Consider the following 22,807-nt stretch of genomic DNA (forward strand, 5'->3'; position numbering starts at 1 on the left):
TTCAAAGAACTGGAGCCAGACTCATTTTGGCAGATAGCCAAAGTGGAATGATTTGACATTGCAAATTAATTCTAAGTCTGTTTTTATAAAATTAGCTGTCTCAACTGGGTCCTTAAACTGTCTTTAAAATGCAAAACGGATTAAGAGTTTCACATGACATCACAGCGATTATTTATGGCATTTAAATGAGGGAATTATTGTAGCTTTAACATTCATGATCTAGATACCAGCATACAATGTGTGCTGTGTGTCACCAAACCCTTGACTGGAAGATCCTCAAAGCTATCCAAAATCTCATTTGACTAAGGTTACTATCTCTTATTCATGCAATATGCAATATCTCTAAATGCAATAGGCTACAAGGGCCACACATGAATGAGTGACGTAGTGTACAGGAAATACCTCAGAGTCGTCAACGCGATTCAACGCTCCCAGCAGAGGCAGACGAGCCAAGTCTGCCTGCCACAGGGTTCGCTCTAGTCGAATGGAGCCTGTATGCGACTTAGGCAAGTTGTGCAGAAATGACTGTTAGATGTACATTTCTTGCACGAACAGGAGGAAGCCAATAGAGTATTGCAAGATTACTCAAGAATCGGCGTTGCAAGCACTACGCTGATGAAAACTCGAATAAACGCGCTCCGAATTTATTTCGTTCCCTTCCGTCTTTTCAGGAGCTCCACTCCCGACAGTTTACAGTACCAGATTATCGTTCTCTCGCTCTCCGATCGTCCAAAACCTCGAATGCTGTCGTGCTTTTAGAGCGCATTTGGAACAGATTAATGTTGTCATGGACTGTCATCTATACGGATATATATCCTGATTCACATCGAAGGATTTTCGCAGCAGGAAAAGTGGGCGTTTTACTAACCACATATTGATGGGTCATATTACTGGCCAGCATATGGACAGGAGTAAGTTTATTCTCGTGTTTGAGATTACATTAGGAAACATAAGCTACCATTGCATGCTTTAGAACAAGTGTCTATATTTGTACCATTTGTAATTGTATCGTTTTGATTATGTCGAACCTTTACTTCACAGAGATAACAGAATGCTTGCACTGAAGATGGATATATTTTAACGCTCAGACGTTGCCAGTGTGCTGTTTGCTACAAGAAGTATCTGTCATGGCTAACGAGAAACCCTACGATAACCGCAACATTGTGGAAAAGTATATCCATTACAAACTGACGAAAAGGGGAATTGCATGGGAATTCCACACGACCGACGAAATAGACTCTTCTACCAACGGCCTAAAGGACGCACCTACTTCAGTGACTCGGCGGTGCCATGCAACATCGGCTGAGGAGGATAGCGCACCACTTAAGGGCAGAGTTTCCACATATGACGAACATGTCGCACTTCATCGAGTTTTACGCGAAGCTGGGGATGAACTCGAAAGACTGTACCAGCCTGACTTTGCAGAGATGTCTATGCAGCTGCATCTTACATCCATCACTGCGCATCGCAGGTTCACCGCCGTGGTGGACGAGTTGTTTAGGGATGGAGTCAATTGGGGGCGAATTATAGCGTTTTTCGAGTTTGGGGGAACAGTGTGCGTAGAGTGCGTCAATAAGGAGATGACGTCGCAAGTGGACAACATTGCGGGCTGGATGACAGAGTACCTCAATGGACCGCTTCAAGCCTGGATCCAGGAGAATGGAGGCTGGGTACGTATCGTGCGCCGTCTCTTTCCGGCAGCAGCATTTCTTCTTTCCCCTTTTCTTTTTTTATGTATACATGCCCTGCGCATGTGGTAACGCCTCTTTAAGAATGACGCTCGCATTTCGTGCGTTGCTGATTTGAAGCTCGTTGTTTGTCCTGTGTGTATGACCAATAAGACTTGATGCTGTCCGTCACACCTCCCACACGCCCCCAGTGCGCCTGTCATGTTAAGCTTTTTCAATAGCATCCGTCGACAGATGCGGAGCTGCAGAGGCTCACTATACTTCATTGAAAAGAAAGAATAATACAGCTTTCATCTCAGCTTACCTGAGCCTCATGGTCTTCTTCTGTATATAGTTTGGAGCTGTATTTGAAATCAGACTCCAGACTAATGCAGAGTTGCTAATAAAATGTCAAATAAAAAGCAAACACTGACATTTTGTGTCCTTCAAAATCCCATGTAGAGCTACATTTTAATCAGTGCACCAGAATCACAGGCCAAGAAATCTTTGCAGTAAAAGGTGTAACAGTCTGAGGGTGTTGGACACTATTGGATGTGAGTGTCACAGAGAAGGTCTCATATTGGATGGATGACAGGGATGGAGAGAGTGGCCTAACTGATGTGTGAGAGGAGGGAGATGGCAGCCATTATCCAGTGCAGAAAATCAATTCAGTCGTCCGGAAGCTCGGTGGACGCATGTCAGGGCACATGTCAGTGTAATTTGAATGGCCCCTCTGGGCAAAAACACACAGAGCATTATATTGACTAAGGTGGTAAGTAGTGATGGATTGCCTTTCCTGGTACACATCCTACTGACATAGTAACAGAGAAATGCATACTCAAAAACATGAGTTTGTATCATGCTGAAGCGAAGCGTCTCATTTGGGTCTCGTCAACCTTTCAAGAGGCAAAAGCTTTCGAGGCTTTTGAGTTGTCCGATGGCGTCCCAGCTCAACCACAGAAGCAGATGCAGCTTGGCGTCTTATCAGACACACCTGGTAGAGCAGGTGTTGGAGTCGGAGTGTTGGAGGGCGGGGTGGGCCAGGGTTGGGAGAGTGCGGTAACGTCTCCTCTCTCAGCAGCCGGTGGAAAACTAACAGCAAAAAATTAGAGGCTAATTAGCAGGGAGCTGTTCAAACGAAAACTTTAACATACGTCTGCATTATTCAGCCTTTCTGTCCGGAGGGGTGCATGCTACTTCATCAATGATGTATGGGGAGAATTTCATCTTTAAGGAAGAAGCGTTTAACATTCCCCCTGAGTTCCGACCTCCAGAAGATGGCAAAGCTGGGCTCCATATCAAAGGCTCCCTCTGCAAAGGGGCCCAGAGCAGGAGAGCTGTTCGCTCAGCTCCAAGAGTTCCATTCCCTCTTTAATTCAGTGTGCTACAGGGTGCTGCTTCTTGGAAAACGAAACTGAATCTCATCTGTCTGGAAGAGGGCAAAACATTGTCTTCTGATGTGGGTTTAAATCACTGAATTTCCATTTACACATCACTAGGGGACATACATAACCAAACAACATGATCAAGTACTGACATGCATACAAAATGCACCGTGCAATGCTCACTGGAGCATAACTATACATAATTTATTCCAGTGTAAACAAATGAAGGCCTGTATTAGACATATAAAGAAGTAGGCTCTCTCCTGAAATGTTAAAGTTGGGACATCGTAGAGCATATCTTACTTACTTACTTACATATCAAACTGCTGTGAGAAACATGCACTCAGACTATACTGTACGTTGTAGAGCTCCGAGTTCAAAACCAACAGTGAGGAATTTCAGGTAACGTTTGTGGATACCTGATTCTTTAACACTCCTCTCAGGAGCCTGGGGAGCAGGTTTGCAGGTAAGTGTGCTGCTTCTCACAGTTCTCAGGTGTACTAGACACCAGTTGTGGCCTAAATACAAGAGGAAACAAGACAAGACTTAAATGTTATTATATGAATAGCTGGAAACAGAAACGTATCTCACTAATTGTTGTGGGTTTTAAGGGGCGTATTCACTCTTGACGTTCTTGCAGTAAAGAAATCTTTTGGAATGCTGAAGCAGGAGCTGTTTTGAATAACATTCTAGAGTAGAAATGTTATTGTACCCACCAGACATGTTTTTATTTTCACAACAATGTGTTTATGCTGGAAGATTAAGCATGTCATTTCAGTAACCGTTGCAGTTTTTCCAAGAAGTGATTTTGCATTTGCTTGTGAACTTTGTCGGATTTAATCAAGTGACCATGTTCGAACAGTGGTCACAAGTTTGTCACTAGACTCTAGACAGATGCGCTGGCGTATACTGAGTTTAATGTGAGAGGTCACTTGTGGGTGGGGATGTTTCCACACACTGAATCCAGATATACATGTAGGTGTGCCACCAATTAACTCACAAGTGACTTTGTGCTCTCTGCGAGTTGAATTTGGAAAATTCTGAGGCCTGACTGGCTCTGTTTCCTGTTATTTGAATGCAGGTTCTGCTCAAAATAGTCAGGCCGTGGCCTCCCCTGTTGTTGAGTCTGCAAATCCGGCTGTGCTTTCCTAATCACAACAGTTCTTTAACTACAACAATAACAGACCAAATATGTTTGTCTCTCTGTCTAGTCTGAAATATCATCATAACCCTAACATTTACTTACCCTGCACATAGTATATCATACACCTACAAACACACAAACCCCCAGCTCTCTGTCATTCACCCCCACACATTCTTATTCTCTAATTTCAGCCGGGAACCCCCTCCGTTCTCCTCTGAGAAAAGGCAATTGAGGCTAGATTAGGGAGCAGGGCTCTTTTGCCTGACAGGATAATCACTCCCTGAGCCCACGCGCGGAGCACCTGTGTTTATTTGTGTGCCCATGTTGTAAGGGACGAGTGATTGGATACAGTGGTGACTGCCTCTTAAATTACACGTCTGACCCAGACATGTGGTTGCTTCATGGCAGAAGGTGGGGGCTCAAGGTGGGGTTTGGGGGCGATTGTGAGGTAGGGCCTTCTAATGTGGATGAACAAAATGTTTTTTTATTGTAACATCATTGTGTACATTTATGGTTACTGATTTCATGCCTTGAGCATGGTGATCAAAGGGACATTTTAGGTTTTGCAAAGGCTTGCAAAAATGTAGAAACCAGTTCTGTTCCTGATGTTACCTGTGTTAATTTTGTCTTTTTGTGCGTGTGCACTGCGAAGATTAATTGAGGTGTATCCTTTCTGGATTTTGAGGTATTTGTAACTAGACTGGTATCACCACCCATTCACTTTATGAAAAGGGTCTGACAATGCTCCATTGGGGAAATGGTTCCAGTTGTAGCATCCTATTCAGCCTAACCAATTACACTGATCACAGATTCCTAACGTTATTGAAGAGGAGGTATAGTCTGGTTTTCACCATACTAAACTCAATCTTTTAAGATTGAACATTAGTCTGGCGAGGCTGCGCTTTGCTTCTACTGCACTTCGCGTCGCTTAAGTTTCGTTTTCGGCGCGTCACCGGCCAATAACGTTCCAGGACTAGAGTATGGCCGTTTCTGATTGGAGCCAAAGATTCTGGCAGTAAACAGCGAAAATAGATCTGCTGGTATCCAGCCTGAGCTGCCGGGCGAAATTCAAATTCCCCGGAAGTTCAGGCAGGGTTCCCCCAGCCTAGAGGAGGTACTCAGAAGAGCTAGTCCTTCAGAGAGTATACCTTTAAAAAAACTGATAATAAACCACATTGGCAGTAAGGAAATCATATCTTTGCCTTTGCTGTATTAGCTCATTCTTCTGGCTGCAATGATGTGATGTTTGCTGGCATTGCTACAGCCATTTCATTGCTTCCTCTAGGTTTACCACTGACACTACTATTGTGTTTAAGGAAGAGCCGAAACACACAGAATCCGTGTAACACTTTTACTCAACTTGTCCGTCACATTACAATGCATGCACGTCCCATTAACCTCACGCAGCTACCCATAATCCCCCAACACTGCCAGCTTCACTACTTCATAATAGTAGCCCCCTTACTTTTAATAACAGTGTGCAAATATATTATCCTAGTTAGTTATGAGTACACAACATTTCCCCCTCCCTCCCAAGGAACTAGACTAACTAACTAAGTCTTTGCCAAAACAATTTAACAAGTACAACGTAGAGTGCAAGGCCTACACTGTCACTCTGTGACAAAGTCCTTTAAGTAGGCAGGGCGGCCTCTGGCCCTTACGGGTCGGCACTCCTCGACCTCTGTGGGCTGTGGCCCATCCGAAGCAGCTGGGGGGTTCTCCACAGCTGGGCTTGTGACACGGTCCAGCCTCGGGTCTGGCTGGAGGCCAGAGGAAAGCAGAGGGGTTTGCAGGTCGGGTGCAGGTTGTGGTTGCTGGGGTGCTGGTGACGCCGCCGGCTGAAGAGTATGGGAGGCTTGCTGTGATTCTATATGTGTCGGCATCCGTGGAGGTGGCGCCGATGGCAGTGGAGCCACCATTCCCTCACCCGGGTTCCGCACTTTCCTCAGTCTTTTAGCATGCCATCGTGATCCGTCACTGAGCATGAAGGTGGCGGGGCCCAGCTGGCGGTGCACCTGGAAGGGCTGGCTCCAGTATGAAGCCATCTTGTTGCCCCGATGAGGCCTACGAGCTCGAACCCAGTCACCTGCGGCAATAGCAGCGCCCTTGACCCTGTGTTTCCGGTCAAAATACTGCCGCATGTGTTGCTGGTGTCTGTTTACTGTGGCTTTGGTTTGAGCCTGAGAGCTGCTGGCTGTAGGCACTCGCGCCTTGAGTCTGTCCAATGGTAGTTCCATCTCCCGACCCAGCATGAGAAGTGCTGGAGAGGTCCCAGTTGTAGCGTGTTGGCTAGCCCTGTAGTGCATTAGGGTTTGGTTGAGTGCTGTCTGGAATGTACACCCCTGAGCCAGATGGGCTCGGATGCCATTCTTTAGGCTCTGGTTGAACCGCTCCACACCGCCGTTTGCTTGTGGATTGTAATATGCTGTGCGGATATGTTTGATTCCCCTATCACTGAGGAACTGGGAAAAGTCTGCAGAGATGAACTGGGGTCCATTATCTGTTGTGATGGCGCGAGGCATGCCCCAACGTGCGAACAAGGCTTCCAGGATGTCTGTGATGGCCTGTGTTGTGACAGTTCCGGCTGGAACCACTTCGGGCCATTTCGAATGGAGGTCGTACAGCACCACCAGGAAACGCTGATGATAGGGAATTCCACGCCCATGGATCTCCCCACAGATGTCGAGCTGGAGATGTTCCCATGGGTGGGATGGCCATGGGACCGGCTGCAGAGGGGTTGGCACTGGAGGTCCAGTTTTCCCACTGAGGAGGCATGGCACGCAGTCTTTAACGAGGGCTTCAATATTGCGATCGATGCCTGGCCACCAGATGAGATCTCGGCATCGCTGTTTGAGTTTAACAATGCCTAGGTGCCCCTCATGTGCCATGGACAGGATGCGGCCCCGCAGACTACAGGGCACCACAGTGCACAAGCCCCTTGAGACACACACACCACCCCAACATGAGAGTTCATCACGCACCCTTTTGAATGGCATGAGGTCGTCATGAACCTTTGCTGGCCATCCAGAGCGAATGTACATGCGTAGCGCGGACAGTGTGGGGTCATGCTCTGACTCGCGCTGCAACTCCTCCAACGACACGGCCGACTGCAAGGGTGTGTGAAGCATGTGGATGAATTCAGTCTCTGTGTCCTCCTCAGGGGAGACCATTGGTGTTGGGGCATCAATGGACCGAGAGAGTAGGTCAGCGACTACATTGTCCCTTCCAGGGGTAAATTTCAGCTCATAGTCGTATTGTCTCAGCCTTTCCCCCCATCTGTGCAGACGCAGGGGTTTATGCCCAGATCCTGATGCTGTCAGCAATGCGGTTAGAGCCTGATGGTCAGTCCTGAGGGTGAACCGCCGCCCGTAGAGGTAAAGGTGCCACCTCTCTGAGGCCCAAACACAAGAGAGCGCCTCCCGTTCTCCGACAGAGTAGCGCTGTTCTGTTGGTGTTAACGCCCTGGAGGCGAAGGCGACGGGTCTCTCCACCCCGTCCTGCACCTGTGAAAGGACTGCACCAATAGCCCGATCAGACGCATCACAGGTGACTAGAGTCAGACATTCAGGGTTGAAGTGGGCTAGTACAGGGGTTGTTGTAGGCGTTTCCGAAGCTTGTACCGTCGGAGTAAAATCCTTTGACGACCAGTGAAATGGGTCGTCAAGAGGCCAACTGCAGCCTCATAAGTGGCAGGCGTCCCGAGATTGCGAAAAATGCGTTGCCCCTCCACTCCGAGACAATGGCGGAGGAGAGCCATTTTCCTCTTGTCGGTGATATCGTCAAATCCTAAAGCGTCCAGGTAAACTGTAAAACTCTCCAGCCAGTTTGCCCATGGAACTGGAGGATCTCCGGGGACGGCCAGAAACTGTGCAGGTGGGGGTAATCCAAATTCGGCCATTCTCGTCGCCAATATTGTGTTTAAGGAAGAGCCGAAACACACAGAATCCGTGTAACACTTTTACTCAACTTGTCCGTCACATTACAATGCATGCACGTCCCATTAACCTCACGCAGCTACCCATAATCCCCCAACACTGCCAGCTTCACTACTTCATAATAGTAGCCCCCTTACTTTTAATAACAGTGTGCAAATATATTATCCTAGTTAGTTATGAGTACACAACAACTACACCCCAAATACATTCATAGCAGGTTTAGAACACAGGGCAAAGTCTCTGTGGCAGAGAGAGAGAGGGCCGCTTAACACTCTTACACGACACTCCCAGTGCATCTGGTAAGGGTCACAGACAGCCATATCAACAACATTTCCGCTTCACTTCGAAGTTGAGAGGGTAGAGAACAAGAGGAAGTGATTTCTCTTCGTCAGGAGGCAGTGTTTACTGAAGATGAAAGGGAAAGTTGGAGCACTGGAGCTGATGAAAGCCAACCATCCTGTAAAGAGAATGGAAAGGAGATATCAACATGTCAGACAACATCTCCCGCTGATTCCGGCACAAGGTTGACGCTGCGTCGATGTCTGCGGTATATCTCGACGGCGGAAAGGAAAGCAGCCAGCAAGTAGGTGTTTCCTGAGATGACTGGAGAACGGTACGTTCAAAATGGAGTACCTGTGGAGCCCTGAGTGGGCTCTGGACTGTGCTATGAAAAGAGGCACTGTTTGCGCCGTACAGTCGAGCCTCTATGTGGTGGTGGTGCGTGCAGAGTGAGTGAGTGAGCTGGACTGAGGCGTGGAGGGTCAGCGTCTCGGCCAGTGTGTCCCCCCTCAGCCGTGCCTCTCGCCAGAGCCGGGGGTCTGGGCCTCGGCCATCTGCCCCCGCTCTGTTTACAGTGATCATCTCTGGCTCTCTAATCTCAGCTACAAAGCACTTATCAATCAAACAACAACACACAGGCCTACTGCCTCTCTCTCTCTCTCTCTCTTTCTCTTGGTGCTTGGGATGCTCTTTATTTTCCAATGTTTTTCATCCTCCCCCATTCAATCATAAACAGACTTGAAGAGGTGACATCTAATTAGTTGAGGAGATTTTGGTCCTTGAAAGCTCCTAGAGCTTCTTTGGATTAGAGGTAACTCCCTCATTGATCTCTGGGTCTTGAGCTGCCCTCACATTCAGGTCACTGCAGATAATGCCTGAAAGTGTTTTACATGCCAGTGTGTGGCAGTGCCAAGCAGATTGCCAAAACTGCCCATCCTTCCATGTTACCGGTATTAGCGAACTGGTGAACAACCTCACTTCAGTTGTAGTTTGTTGTAGTGAATCCACTCAGTATACACCATTGTGACCACATCAAAGCTAAATAAATAAACACTCTTTTATTCAGAAACCAATACATTCATGTGGCATATTAAACAGGGTAGAGAATAATGTCTTCATACCTCAACAAAATATCTATCTTCATTGTCTTAAAATGTGTCTCCAGTGCAGCATCACTCCCGATTAAAAACTGATCACAGCTCCCAAAGGTGCTCTAGCTCTTCTGCTATGGAGCATGTTTGAAGGCTGTGTACTGTATACCGGTAGGCACCTTGCACCGGTGCCATTAGCTTGGGCCAGGTCTCATTGGCTCCCTCAGGTCCCCCACAACCTTCCACGGCTCATTCCAGGGCCCCTCTCGTGGGAGCCTGCGCTGTTGTTAGCCACGTCTGCCGTGGTGGGTGAGTCAATAGAGGGGACGACCTGGGCGTTGCTTTCCTCAGGGCCTCTCGGAGGGTGTGGAGGCTCTGTTGCATGGTGGACAATGACATCAGGTCAGTGGGTGTTCACACACACCCAAGACTGTTTTAGATCCATGTGAACTCTGTGGCTATTCCTGAAGGGATGTCAGTACATATACTGCATGCATTGTGTGCACAATATGCATTGTGTGTGTGTGTGTGTGTGTGTGTGTGTGTGTGTGTGTGTGTGTGTGTGTGTGTGTGTGTGTGTGTGTGTGTGTGTGTGTGTGCGTGCGTGCGTGCATGCGTGTGTTGGTGCTATTACTGCTGGTTGTTGTGGGTGGCATAAAATGATGTAATTCAAGTGCGGCTGTGTTTAAACCTTTGTTAATCCCTCATTTCGCCGGAGGATTCCTTTTATGATTCATGGTCACCAGTGCTCTTGTGTGGTTTTTCCATGTTGGCACTGAGAGGCTTGTTGTGTGTGTGTGTGTGTGTGTGTGTGTGTGTGTGTGTGTGTGCGCAGACCTGTGCGCGTGTTCGGTTTCCTTCCTCTGGTTGCACACGGTCGTCATGGCTGAGCGTTCATGCATCCTGAGCGGCTGTCTTGACATCACGAATTAGCTCTTAGCGGGGGAGGAACACACGCAGCTAAATTATGCATCCCTGGCATAATCTCTGACACTAAATGTCCTGCCCTCAAAACAAGACCTGCCCGCCGCCTGCCCAGGTCTTCTCCTCTTCCCGAGTACCTGCGGATACTGCCGACAGTGTCAGGTGACCGCCAGCGCTCTGAAATATGCAGAGCTATGCGAGACGCCGCTAAATATAGACGCGCGAGCACGGCTCCACAGCGGCAGTTAATTGCCTTATTATGAAAACATCAGAAGACTGTGACACGTGGCTTTTGCGCATGAGAGATGGCACTGTCACACTATGCTGACTTCTGAACGAGTGTGTGTGTGTGTGTGTGTGTGTGGTGATGGGGGACCACCAGCATGGGAACAGGGAGGTGAAATTGGAGATAGAGACCGATAGAGATCTGCCTTCTCTTGTGTGGGGCCTGGGCAGCTGAAACACCTTGCTAGTTGTTGATTGCTTGAGCTGTGCACTAGACGGTGGCCGGTATGCCACCTCCGACTTCAGTCAGGCTGCAGGAGGTCGCCCGGTTCTCTCCGAGTGCTTTTCTTTCCTATTTATGGTCCTGTTTCCATGACTCTATGAATAAAATATCGCCGTGCTGTTCTGGGGCTTTTTTTTTTGCCCAGTGCTACTTTTGGCTCTGCGACAGCAAGAGTCAGATTCTGTAAACAGATCAACAACCAACAGAAATAAAGCCAACCACAATTTCACCCTCAGTTTGGAGTTGAACTGAACTTTTCCTGTAAACATACACAATGTGCGCTGTGGAATGCAGAGTGTTTTCCGAGTGTTGGCCCTTCAGAATGGTTGCACTACTGCATTTATTTTCACACACAATTTCAAAACGAGAAGTGAAAAGGATGATGGATGAATTTGTCGCAGGAAGTGAAATATTAAAGCAATCTTGGCTCCCACGTGCGTCCCACTCATGGAATTGGGAACAAGCAAACAAACGATCGAGTGAACCCACTGACTGAGACGGCAGCAGAGCCACAGAAGACAGTGGCACCACCCAGCCCGGGCGCGCCAGTCCCTCCCTGCCAGAGCCCAAGCTGACGCGAGGGCGTGAAATCAATAATGTGCCACTGTCAGTGGGCAGCGCATGAGCCCTGGAGGGAGTAATTAGCCCTGGGAACGGTTACTTCCTGTCACACGGCCACCAAGCACCATCAGATATTTTAACCAGGCACCAGAGATACTGCGCTTCCAGCTCTCCATTAGCCAGCCTACATCTGATCCAGCAGGAGATACTGGTGTCCAGTGTCTGCAGCCATACTGTGGCAGTGTGTTTTACATTGTGTGAAGCCTGGGAGTTGAACTCATGACCCGTGGCTTAACCCTTGCTGTAGGCAACGGATTGAACTATGCAGGGAACCTAGCTAGTGAAGGATGGAAATGTATGTGGAAGCTCTGTTTTATTCCACAAAATTCAAGCCTTGATTCAGCCGTGATTTCCAAGAGCTGCACTGTCACTCAACAAGTACAATGCGCCAGGATAGCATATAGGCAACAGAGAAGAAAAACAAACAGCATCACAAAGAGGATTCACACACATACTACACACACACACACACACATATACACACACACACACACATACACACACGCACACACACACACATACACACACACATACACACACACACACACACACACGCGCACGCACACACATACACACACACACACAAGTCAGGTGGGCTGTTACTGGTGGCAGAATGAATTCTCTCTCCCCGCTCCTCGTTCTCTGCCGTCTGCCTTCATCTTTGATGGCGCCTGATGGGTTTTGATGTGCTGGAAAGTGATGTGTGTGTGATGTCGGGCAGATGAAAGCTGGAGGGGAGCGTTTCCCACGTACCCCTAGCGAGCGCTCAGCGCTGCCACACAGATCCTCCTCTGCGAGGATGCCCTCACCGCTGCTGCTGCGCTCCGTACCGCAGATCTTTTCTGTCAGCGTTTGACACACAGGAAGCACAACTCGTTCAGAAGATGGATATCACCCCTAACAAGCCTCCCCCTTCACCGCTTCAACTAAAGCCCTTATTTTCGTGACTAGCTTTCACACGGGCCTGTCCAAATTCCTTGTGGGAGTGTGGAAGGTGCCGTTGTTGCTTGTTTTTGATTTTTGTTTCTGATAAGAAACGGAGACCCTAAGCCACCATACCTACCATTCAGCCACTGTGACCATTAGCCTTCATAAGCCATGGGAACAGTAGTCCTTCTCACCATGATGTTCCAAATTCAGTCAATGTGGAAATAATTCATGTGACATTCATTTGCAATGCTTGTACTGTGTGTGTGTGTGTGTGTGTGTGAGTGAGTGTGACAGTAAGTGTGCATAGATGTGTGAAACTCAATTTGCTGTATCATGCATCAAGTGAAATAATATGTTTTTCCAGTAAACAGGCTCATTCTGGGACATAACGTTTGCTGATCTCAGAGTGACCTCACCAAGAGAATGATCTCAGCATGACTTGTGACTCAGCATGAAAGTGAGATTCAACAGATTATTCTTTTTTAATAATGTAAGCTCCTTGAAAAAGACTTGATGTCATGTTGAGTCATGTACTGCGAGTTGTTCATTCTCTTTGTGGCACATAGTGAAAATCCGCTTAGCAATGATGTGTGGGGTGACAGAAAAAAGCAGTTAAGCGCAGTTAGGTTGCAGTAAATTGAGGCCCATTTTATTTTACCATGTCTTTGCACGGCGCCATGATTCATACCCCCAACACCTCCTGAGTAAACACTTTTATGACTTAATATTCAATGGGTGCGTTTTGCTACTTTTGATCTACCCAAACGTTCACAATTTGGAAAACCCAATGTCTAGACATGGTTTCGTTCACTGAATATGAACAGTATAAACCATTGTTATTGGGCCTAATGAAATTCTATTTTTCCAAAGTCTGTTTGAGTGTTAAATGACAATATTGTGTGAGGGGGAGCCTTGTTAATTTGTGTTGACAAACTCCAATTTTATGTCTTAATTAGCAGGTCAGCTATATAATGACAAAACAAACGTTTTTCCCCCTCCTGCCTTTTCCACTGTATAGCTTGACTTAACCTTGCTACGGTCTTTGCCCTTGTTTAATAAAGGCAGAATATTACATCCATGTTCTTCCATTACAAAGGCCTCAGTCAGAAAGCACTCAAAAAAGAGGCCAGCCACAGTAGCGGCAGTGATTAGGAGCCTTTGATCTGTGGGTGATGTTAACAAGTGAAGGAGGGGCGTCACGGGAAGGGGGGACCTTTTGTCTAACTACAAACAGCAGATTTTTTATTAAAGTGTGACGGCAAAGTTTAGGCTAAACAGTAGCTCAGCCACATCACACAGGCAGAGGCACAGGGAGTGGCGGCTGAAAGAAGAGGGCACCAGACACGTCTGAGGAGCCTCACAGACAGACATAAAATGGCAGCCATTTTGGCTCTCAGAGCTGTATATGTTGGGGTTACAACTAGCCAAACATGTGTGATTTTGCAAAAGGATAATTGGATATTAATGTTAATGTTATCAAGAGACTAAATTGCCTTGCGAATTATCATACTATATGATATCTTCTTCCTGCAAAGGTTGTCCTTCAACTCTCCCAAAAATATGTTCTATCAAGGTCTTTGGCCTGCAGCGGAACATTATAAACTCATTAATTACCCTCTCATTTGAATTCCACTACTCTTATAGCAGAACATTAGAGGGGGGGAAAACTATTAATCTGCAGTGGAAAAGTGCCATTTTCATATGATTAAAACCAACTTGACCTTTAATGTTTCAGCCATAAAAGTTTTCAAAGTGTTCTACTTGGTTCATGGCATTGAGAGGCTTTCGCTCTCCCCAGTAAATACTAATCAAATCCCCAAATGCAGCTGAGGCCACTTAGAATAGGCTATAGAACATTCAAGTCACATACCGAACAACCTTGACTATAAAAGTGGTTTTGACCTTCATGTCTATCATCTCTCTTTGTCAAAGGGAATTTAGTCAACAATAGGCCATTTATCGTCATTTAGCACTGCGCTTATTTTCATGCTCCTGCTCATGTTAGTGTGGACATAGATGATGACATATTCTTTATGTTTTTCCCTACAGTATATGTTCGGTCGTTTACTGTACAATCAGCATTCAACTTTCATTTAATGTTAGATATTTTTACAATTAACACTAGCAGTATATGCTTTCCATTTAAATTTATATTAGCCTTATCTTGTAATATAATTTACTGACAATGAAAGAAAGCTATATTAATATATGAATTTATTGTCTATCAATTAAATATAATGTAGACCATACTTACAGTATGGACACTTCTGTCATAACCTGGTAGACTTGGGCTGATGCTAGAGCAGTAGGCCACATTCATGCAGTTCAGAACATGGTTTCTATAAAGAGCTTGGTTTGAATCAGACTGATTGGTTTGCTGATCAGACTGCACTTGTGAAGTGAAGAACACTCCAAAACAAAGTCTAGTCTGTGTATCTCTTTACACACACTAGCCCTCACTCTTTTTCTCTCAGGGAGACCCAGTATAGGCTGCAAGCAGTGATCAATATTCGTCCCTGGCCATCCATTATCTCTTACTGCCCCAACAGCTGGGCCTGAAGCCTGCTGACCACAGGCCTAGAAGGTGGCTCGAGGTTAAGGGAGGCTCTGGCCGCTCAAGCTGCATCCCATGGCATTTAGCGCAGGGAAACAAAGTGGGATTGTTTTCCCTCCACGCTCCATGGCATTCCTCTCATTCCTCAGGGCAAGGCCAGGCTGGGAAATCAGCTGGGCACAGGGGGAGGCCACTGAACTCATGCCTGCTCTCTGTTCTCTCCCAGCACAATGACAGCCGTACTGAAAGAGCCAAGCGGAGGAGGAGGAGGAGGAGGAGGAGGTCTCTGTATATGGCAACAGAAGAGCTGGGATAACTGCCACACATAGCCGCAGTGTCGATCTGTAAAGGAAAGAAACTTCGTTAAGCTCTTGTTCTTGTTTTCGCTCCAGTTGGGTCAGGTGATGAGGAGAACAAGCCCCTGACTCTGCCCTCTCTGCGCTAAGACTCTGTCTAATCAAGCAGGAACTAATTGAGGGGGGAAATCCCTGCCATGGATTCTGAACGCTCAGCCTACATACATGGCCTGTTATTTAAATACAGGTTATGAAAGATGTACTACATGCACAAGTGGGTCAGATTACTAAGGGAGCGAGAGAGTCCCTATAGTGGCCCTCTGTGATTATTCTTCAATATTGTTCAATTAACACTCTGGTCCATGCAAAGCATCCATTTATTATTTTAGCGTCATGATTTGTATTACAGCTCTGTAACAAGAGTGTCGTCCCTCCAGGGAACCAGCTCCGAGAGTAATGTGCGTTATGTTGTTGCACCTGCTCGGAATCAAACCTGCTGCTGCTTGCTTTTGGAATGTTTTTAAAGGCCCCTGTCCCCTGTATTTCACTCTGTTACACTGCAAATACCAAGTCAAGCCTAAAACCATTTACATTTCCACTGCTTTAGACGTAATACTCCACTTCTTCAACTCCAGTAGCCTCCAAGACAGATAAGCCACAGAGAGACAAAAAGGCCTTGATTCTCTGGGCTCCTCTTCAAAGGTGTCCTTTGAGGACCTTTGTCACATAGATCATTGTTTTTCTTTTCATTTTAATGGTCATCCGAAACCCTTTAATCTTTCCAAGTTGGAGTCAGCGTTCACTTCACTTATAGGGAACGGTGAACCTGAAACCAAGCGCCATTGTGTGCCAGCGTTCAGAAAGAGTGGAAACTTGTTGCCAAAACCTGACTGCTATCATTATGTTGTAGCTGCATAGAGGACATTGCCAGTGAAAGAGGAGACAGAATGGATGGGAGATGAATGATATGATTTTTTGTCTCTGTTTGATCTTTTCTCTTTTTGTTGATGTTATGTCAATCAGCGCGGTTTTCACATTTCACTCTGTAATACGCTCTTGCACCTATTGCTGTAATACAAGAGGAAGGCGGAAAGCTTACAAAGGAGCTGAATCATGCTTTTGGCCATCGAGTGTTGTCTCCACGGCGTCTTTGCGCCGTTATTTCCATGGTTACCAGACATTTAGGCTGGCAGCGGGTGTCTGCTGGTTGCCAGGGCCGTCTCTGAGCTTCGGCGTAACTGGCCTCGGCATTATGGAAAAGTTCATCGCTGGCCAGACCTACGCTGAGTTTGTGCTTGTTACACCCACTCTCTCAGGGAAGAATGGTATGTTTGTAATCTCCTCGCCAAGGTTTTAACTGTTTGGATACACACACACACACACACACACACACACACACACACACACACACACACACTGTTTTTGCTTTTTTCACCTGCAGTCTGCAGAGACTGAATCGATTGCTCTGTCCTTGTATAATGTGTTTGCGTCAGGGCAACAGTATTCCCTCTCAGTATGTTGGTGCCTAGGCTACACCCCCCTCATCTCAACATGTCATCATTACTAGCTTTAAGAGCAACATGTAACTTTCATTCCCAAGACAAAAATACTGTGTTATACTGTACTTCTCTCAGAGAGAGAGAGAGCGAGAAAGAGAGAGAGGGTGTAAGAGAGAGAGAAAGAGAGAGAGAGTATATGTAGGACAGAGAGAGGGAGAGAGGGTAAAGAGAGAGAAAAAGGGAGAGCCTCAGCCTCTTTTGTGCATGGCCCTTCCCAGGGTAACTGGAGAACCTTCTCCCTCCTTGTGGGTACCCCTCTTTTCTCGTTTAATGACGAGGCCTGGGCCCTTGACAAGTGACCGTTGCTAGGATTCAAGTATAAACAGTGCCGTGTGCCCAGAGCCACTCACGTCCTGTCCCTGATGTGGCTTTTGATGTAATCCAGTGGGCGCAGGCCGAGGTTAACCACCGGAGAGGCTCAGCCTATGATGTCGGAGCAACGGCCCCATGACGACGTAGATTATGCTGGGGTGGCATTCGTCGTGTGGTCAGTCTGGTCATAAGGCCCCGTGCGGAGGTTAGTGGGGGAGGGTTTGGCAGCCTGGAGAGGAGCAAGGAAGTTGGGCAAGATAGCAGTTCCGAAAAGATGGGACGCTAGTCGCACAAGATGGCACACGCTGCTTGGCAATGTTCACATTCCCACGGTCTGGGAAGTGAGGCCTCGGCAAATCTGTACTCCAGAGGCAATGGAGCGTGCCCAAAAGGATCCTCATACCTCCGCTCATCTCGACCGAGTGGTGTGTTTGTGCATGCACATGCATGTGTGTGTGTGTGTGTGTGTGTGTGTGTGTGTGTGTGTCGATGCTATGCCTGGAGTGAGATCCACAGGATATAGGCGCATCATTTCTATCATTACATCACATTATCTCATGAAGCGTGGCGGCGGAGCAGAAGACCTTGAACGTTTGACCCTCGTTACCACGAAGGCATCTTCAAACCAGAGCAGAGCTTTGTTGTTAAGGAGGGAGGCTACTTGTTTTTGGTCTTGAACATTTCACAAAGGTCACCGATGACACATAAATTGCAAGATATGGGACTGATGACCGTGAGTGGTCAGAGTGGGAGGCATTGCGCCGTAAAAAGTATGAATCCCTCAACACACAGACATGCGGTCAAGGCATCCGGAGATCAAGCCTGGAGAGCCTGCTGTGCGCCTTCAGTGTCTTTTTTATAGAATCTAATTCAGTTCAATTGAATTTGTCTTGAATAGCACACGGAATGAAATACACAAAAAAGTCCCCCTAATAGAAGCCATTGTGGACGTGATGGATCGGTGTTGGGACACATTGTTTCTCCTGGTCTCTGGTAAACCCCTATTGTTCCAGAGGGCATGGCGGTGTTGCCAAGGGTGTGGTGATGGGGGCGCCCTCTCAGTCTGCTCACCTCCACCCCCCGCGGCCTCTCCTCCACACCTCCGCTCAGCATCAGGTGATGACTCAGCATCCTCCTCTTCCTGCATCCTGCCCCGTCGAGCGGAGACTGGAGTGGCTTCATTCGATTGACTGTCGGCGGGCGTGGCCCTCTCGCTGGCCCCCTGCTCGCTCGGCGGGTTATTTATAGACGCAAGAGACAGCGCCGCGCTTGGCTGCTGCGCCTCTGGGGAGCAGGCAAAGGAGAGCCCGCTGCAGACACGAGCTTTTGTCAGCGCTCCTCTCGAGGGATGCCAGAGCCAGAGCCAGGGCCAGGCCTTCATGAAGAGGACACACACATACACACACACACACACACACACACACACCGCTCCTCTGTGTGTGTTGTTTCTGCTGGGCACGGAGGCTCTGTGACAGGCAAACGCTTCAAAGGTGGTGCTGCCGCAAGACAAAGCAACCTCAGAATACACTGTGACATTAGAATGGTGTGGGTTGGACTCTATGTGATTTATACATGGCCTATTTTTAACTTTTCTTTTGCAATTTTTCCAGTCCTAGTGTTTACTTGATCAGATCTCCTGCTTGCTTACCTCATTTCCAAGGCTGTGATCTTGGAGTATTACTTTATTACTTTATCGTAATTGGAGCAAGTTGCTTGATACCATTGCAACTGACAGGTCACTGAGCTGCTCTTTCATTTGAGAGAGATGACTATCGCCTGTGACAGGGTTCCTGAGACCCAATCTCCAGTGACACTAGTGACTGCCAGTCGGCAGTGACACTAATATGAGAGGGGCAAGAATTAGACTTTTCTAATTGCCAGGTGCTATCCAAAAGACACCAGGCTGACGAAAGGGGGGGGGGGGGGGTGGAGGTTGGTGGGTGGATGTGCCGCCTCAGGCAGTCGGTCCAGAGTGCGATGTGATGAGCCAATGCCCAGCGGACCCGCGGAGGCAGCGCGAGGCAGCCAGTCAGAAGTGGGGCAAAGTGAGGCAGAGCGCCACACTCTACTCTACCCTCCTCCAGTCAGCCATAATGCCACAGCACATTGTTTGTGACAGGCCGTTGTAAATTTGATTGTGGAAATATTGGATCCGTAGAGTAATTGGATTATTGGACCAACGTTTTCTCTAGACCGTCATCTTCTTTAATGAGAAATGCGGTAAAAAAAGGGATTTTTCAGCCCATGCTGATGAGAGATAAATGAACAATAAATTGAATTTAAGTCTGGTTCGTGTCCTTGCAGAAAAGAGTAAGCAAATAAATAAATAAGAACTGGAAGTAATGTGTCACCTACACACATGCTTTATTAGATTTATTCATAGTTGTTACCAAAAGAGCAATGAGGAACTGTTAAAAAATGGGAATTCTCAAGATGGCTGCTGTTGATTTATGGGCATATCAAGTTCCATATTTTTTGCAGGAGACTGGATAATGGCCTGGGGAAGGCTTGTGTTTTGTGTACACACACACACACTGCCACTGACACACATTTGAATATTTATGAGTGGGAATGGGGACGATCGCAGGTCATTTTTTGCAGACAGCGCAGTGGTTGGCGCTCAGATGTGGGCTGCCAGCTCAGCGGCTCTCCCTGGTGCCCCAGGTGTTTTCCAGCGCGCGCAGACGGCCCTTCCAGGCATGGTTCACCAGCACGGCAACCAGAGCGCGTCTGTCTGCTGCACGGCCCTTCAATCTCAGCCTCCGCCTGAGCACGCAAGAGATTGTTGGAGTCCAGTTGTAGAAATGTATCCAGGTCAATAACAGAGGATTCTTTTCAGCATTTTGTGAGAAAGGATTGTTCTCTGTAGCGCTGTAACCTAATATTTTTTATTCCAAGTTTTGTCAAATGAGACTTAATCTCAGCACAGCCAGTGTCAGCTCAGGTAACTGAAATGCTGACTATCATGCTGATAGCGACTTTTTTCGCCCTGCATTCCTTTGGCATATACTCATCCCTCTCTGCGGCAGATATAGCCATCTCCTCTATTTTACTTGGCCAGCTTGTTAAATCAATAGCCTGAGGTTTTGCCTGGATGCGGAGTGTCAACTTTATCCAAGGGCTTGGTGTCCTCTCGGTCCCCCGCCAATGCTGACTCCCAGCATTCTGCCAGTAATGAGCACGACCCAAAGCACTCAGTCATCGGATTTCCTTCAGGCGGGTCGATGGACGACACTCCTGAGACCTGTGGCTTCAACCTTGTCGTCTGGTACAAGGTTACTGCTTTGTCACCTGTCGTCTGCGCTGGTCCTCACGATAAGGCTTCAGCGTGTGTATGTGTGTGTGTGTGTGTGTGTGTGTGTATGGGTGTGTGTGTCTTTGAGTTGCAGTCTGTGTAAACAGCAGAAGTGTTTGTTTATGTGAGAGTTCAAACCCACTGGGTATTTCCTGTCTTACATTGTGAGATCAGTGTGACAATCAGTCATGTGATATCCAAGTGATCCTGTCTAATCGTCTTAACACTTGCCTTTTTACTTGCCGTCTATCTATCTCTCTATGCTATATCTTTAATGATATCTAATGCCTGGCACTTACATAGCTCTCTAATCATCACAAAGGTGAGGGTAGATACTGTACCACCACACTTAACTGAACACAGAACTCAACAAAGCACCATGAGGAGAGTAATCCGGAGCTCAACTCACTGATGCCACAAAGCTGTCTGGTAACCATGGCGCACCGGCAACAAGTTGCGGGTCATGGCCCTCCCTCGGCTGGCCTTTCATTAGTCTGGGGCTCGCTGTGGGTTCCGGAGACTTCCTCTGGGGCTTTATGGATCTCACATGGCCGAGTCAGGGCCGTCAGAGAAGGCCAGGCAGAGTGATGTGAGTGGACTGGGGAGGGCTTGTGGTTGCGGGGGCTCCTTGTGATTGCCCTTCGCTTTATTAAAAGAGGGTTCATTTAAGTGAGCGCATTCCTCCTGGGTGCTCCCACTGTACTGCTGTTGGAGCTGACCCGCCTTAAAGGAGCACTGGTGTGTTTTTTCTACGCGTGTTCATAACTTCATTTTTAGAATGTAGAATGTATTTTAGTGTTCCTCATGAAGACAGTTTTGACAGTTACTGGAATTTTCCTTCATTCAAAAGAGCTGGTTGAAGCTGCAGTAGTACTTTTCCACCTTACAATTGGTGTCTTGAACTCAGTTTAGATTGAAGTCTGCCAATCAAAGAAGCTAGCCAGAAGCCAAAATAGGAAAACTACGACATGTTTATATCTTTGTTGACAAACATTTATGTCTCTGTCGACACCTACTCACCTCATACCCACGTACAGCTGCTATATCCGGCAACAGCACATACCATTACATGTTTGCGTGTCAAGACAGAAGTGTTGTAATAGAAAGGAGAAGGCTGCAGATTCCTCTGTCCAGCCTGCGCTGGAGTCACATGAGTGGGTTTGTGTACACTGGGCACTCTTCACATGCGTGTCTGAGGGAGAGAGAGTGAATGGGAGAAACAGAGAGAGAGAGAGAGAGAGAGAGAGAGAGAGAGACAGAGAGCGAGAGAGAGACAGACAGAGAAAGAGAGAACAGTCTTATGATATCCACCTGACTTGTGTCATACTCCCTGGTGGAGTTGCGCTCTGTTGCTTCCATGCTTCCCTCCTGTGTTAGCCTCTGATCCGGCGGCTCAAGTGCTTTCTGAGGCAGTTCCCACATCTGAGATGAGAAGAGCAGTATTCAAAATGCTTTTAATGAGGGAGGTGAAGGGTTTCAGAGATGCTCCTCAAAGAGACATGGCAGGACATTAAATCCATAGTTGTGTGAAAGTGACCTCACTGCTCCAACATGACCTGTAGCAAGTTGACAACAATAGATCCTTGCAGTGTTGCGTGAGTCGTGGTGCATTAGCACCTGTGGTTATCCAGGCACCGCGCATATGATCCCCATGGGAGTGTGTGCGCGATAGATCACCTCTGTGTCCCAGTGCTATTGTATTTAGTAGTGTTTCAGGAGACTTCTGAGAACCAAGGTAAGGTGGTGGTCAGTGTGTGGGCTACACCAAAGGCAAGTGGAATTGTAGAAGTCTGATCGTTTACTGTGACATGTTGTTTTGTTCATGGTTCATTAACTGTTTGAAAGAGACAGAGAGAGAAAGAGAGAGAGAGAGAGAGTTTTATTTTGGCAGACGGGGCACCCTGCTGAGAACACATTCTCACAGTCGGTGGTCTCGCCATGGCCCACATTACACAAATTAATACACGAATTCAGTGGTGATCCACACATGGAAGGGTGCTGAAGCAGACAGTGAGGCATAAAGAGGGAGAGGGAGGGAGGTGTGTGTGTGTGTTGGGGAGGGGGGGGCGGTGTAGGAAGGAGAGAGGTGTCCTTAGGGTGCCTGATGACCTACATGTCTCATCAGTCTGCCTTGCGACTCCCTCATATCCGCCTTGGATCACAGCCCGTCGAGGGCCGAGGTGGTAAATGATGGTACCTGCAGGTTTTTAGCCCATAGGTGTGTGATTGAAGATGCAATGGGAGGCAACACATTTTCAGACAGAGGATGGGAAATGCGAGCACTGCTGACACACACTCACTGTGTGT

The 22,807-nt window shown here is 47.4% G+C and overlaps 1 protein-coding gene across 1 annotated transcript in view; it reads left to right on the forward strand.

Moving 5' to 3' along the window:
* The first annotated feature begins 448 nt into the window (after positions 1-448).
* The window catches only part of bcl2b (BCL2 apoptosis regulator b), a 25,510-nt gene continuing 3,151 nt past the window's right edge, over positions 449-22,807 (forward strand). The window contains exons 1-2 of the mRNA XM_062526388.1: positions 449-911; positions 1,042-1,670. Of these exons, the coding sequence (XP_062382372.1) occupies positions 1,128-1,670 (543 nt within the window). The 5' untranslated portion in view covers positions 449-911; positions 1,042-1,127. The remainder of the gene's footprint in view (positions 912-1,041; positions 1,671-22,807) is intronic.

Source organism: Sardina pilchardus, chromosome 2, assembly GCF_963854185.1.
Source record: "Sardina pilchardus chromosome 2, fSarPil1.1, whole genome shotgun sequence".
NCBI classification, from domain to species: Eukaryota; Metazoa; Chordata; class Actinopteri; order Clupeiformes; family Clupeidae; genus Sardina; species Sardina pilchardus.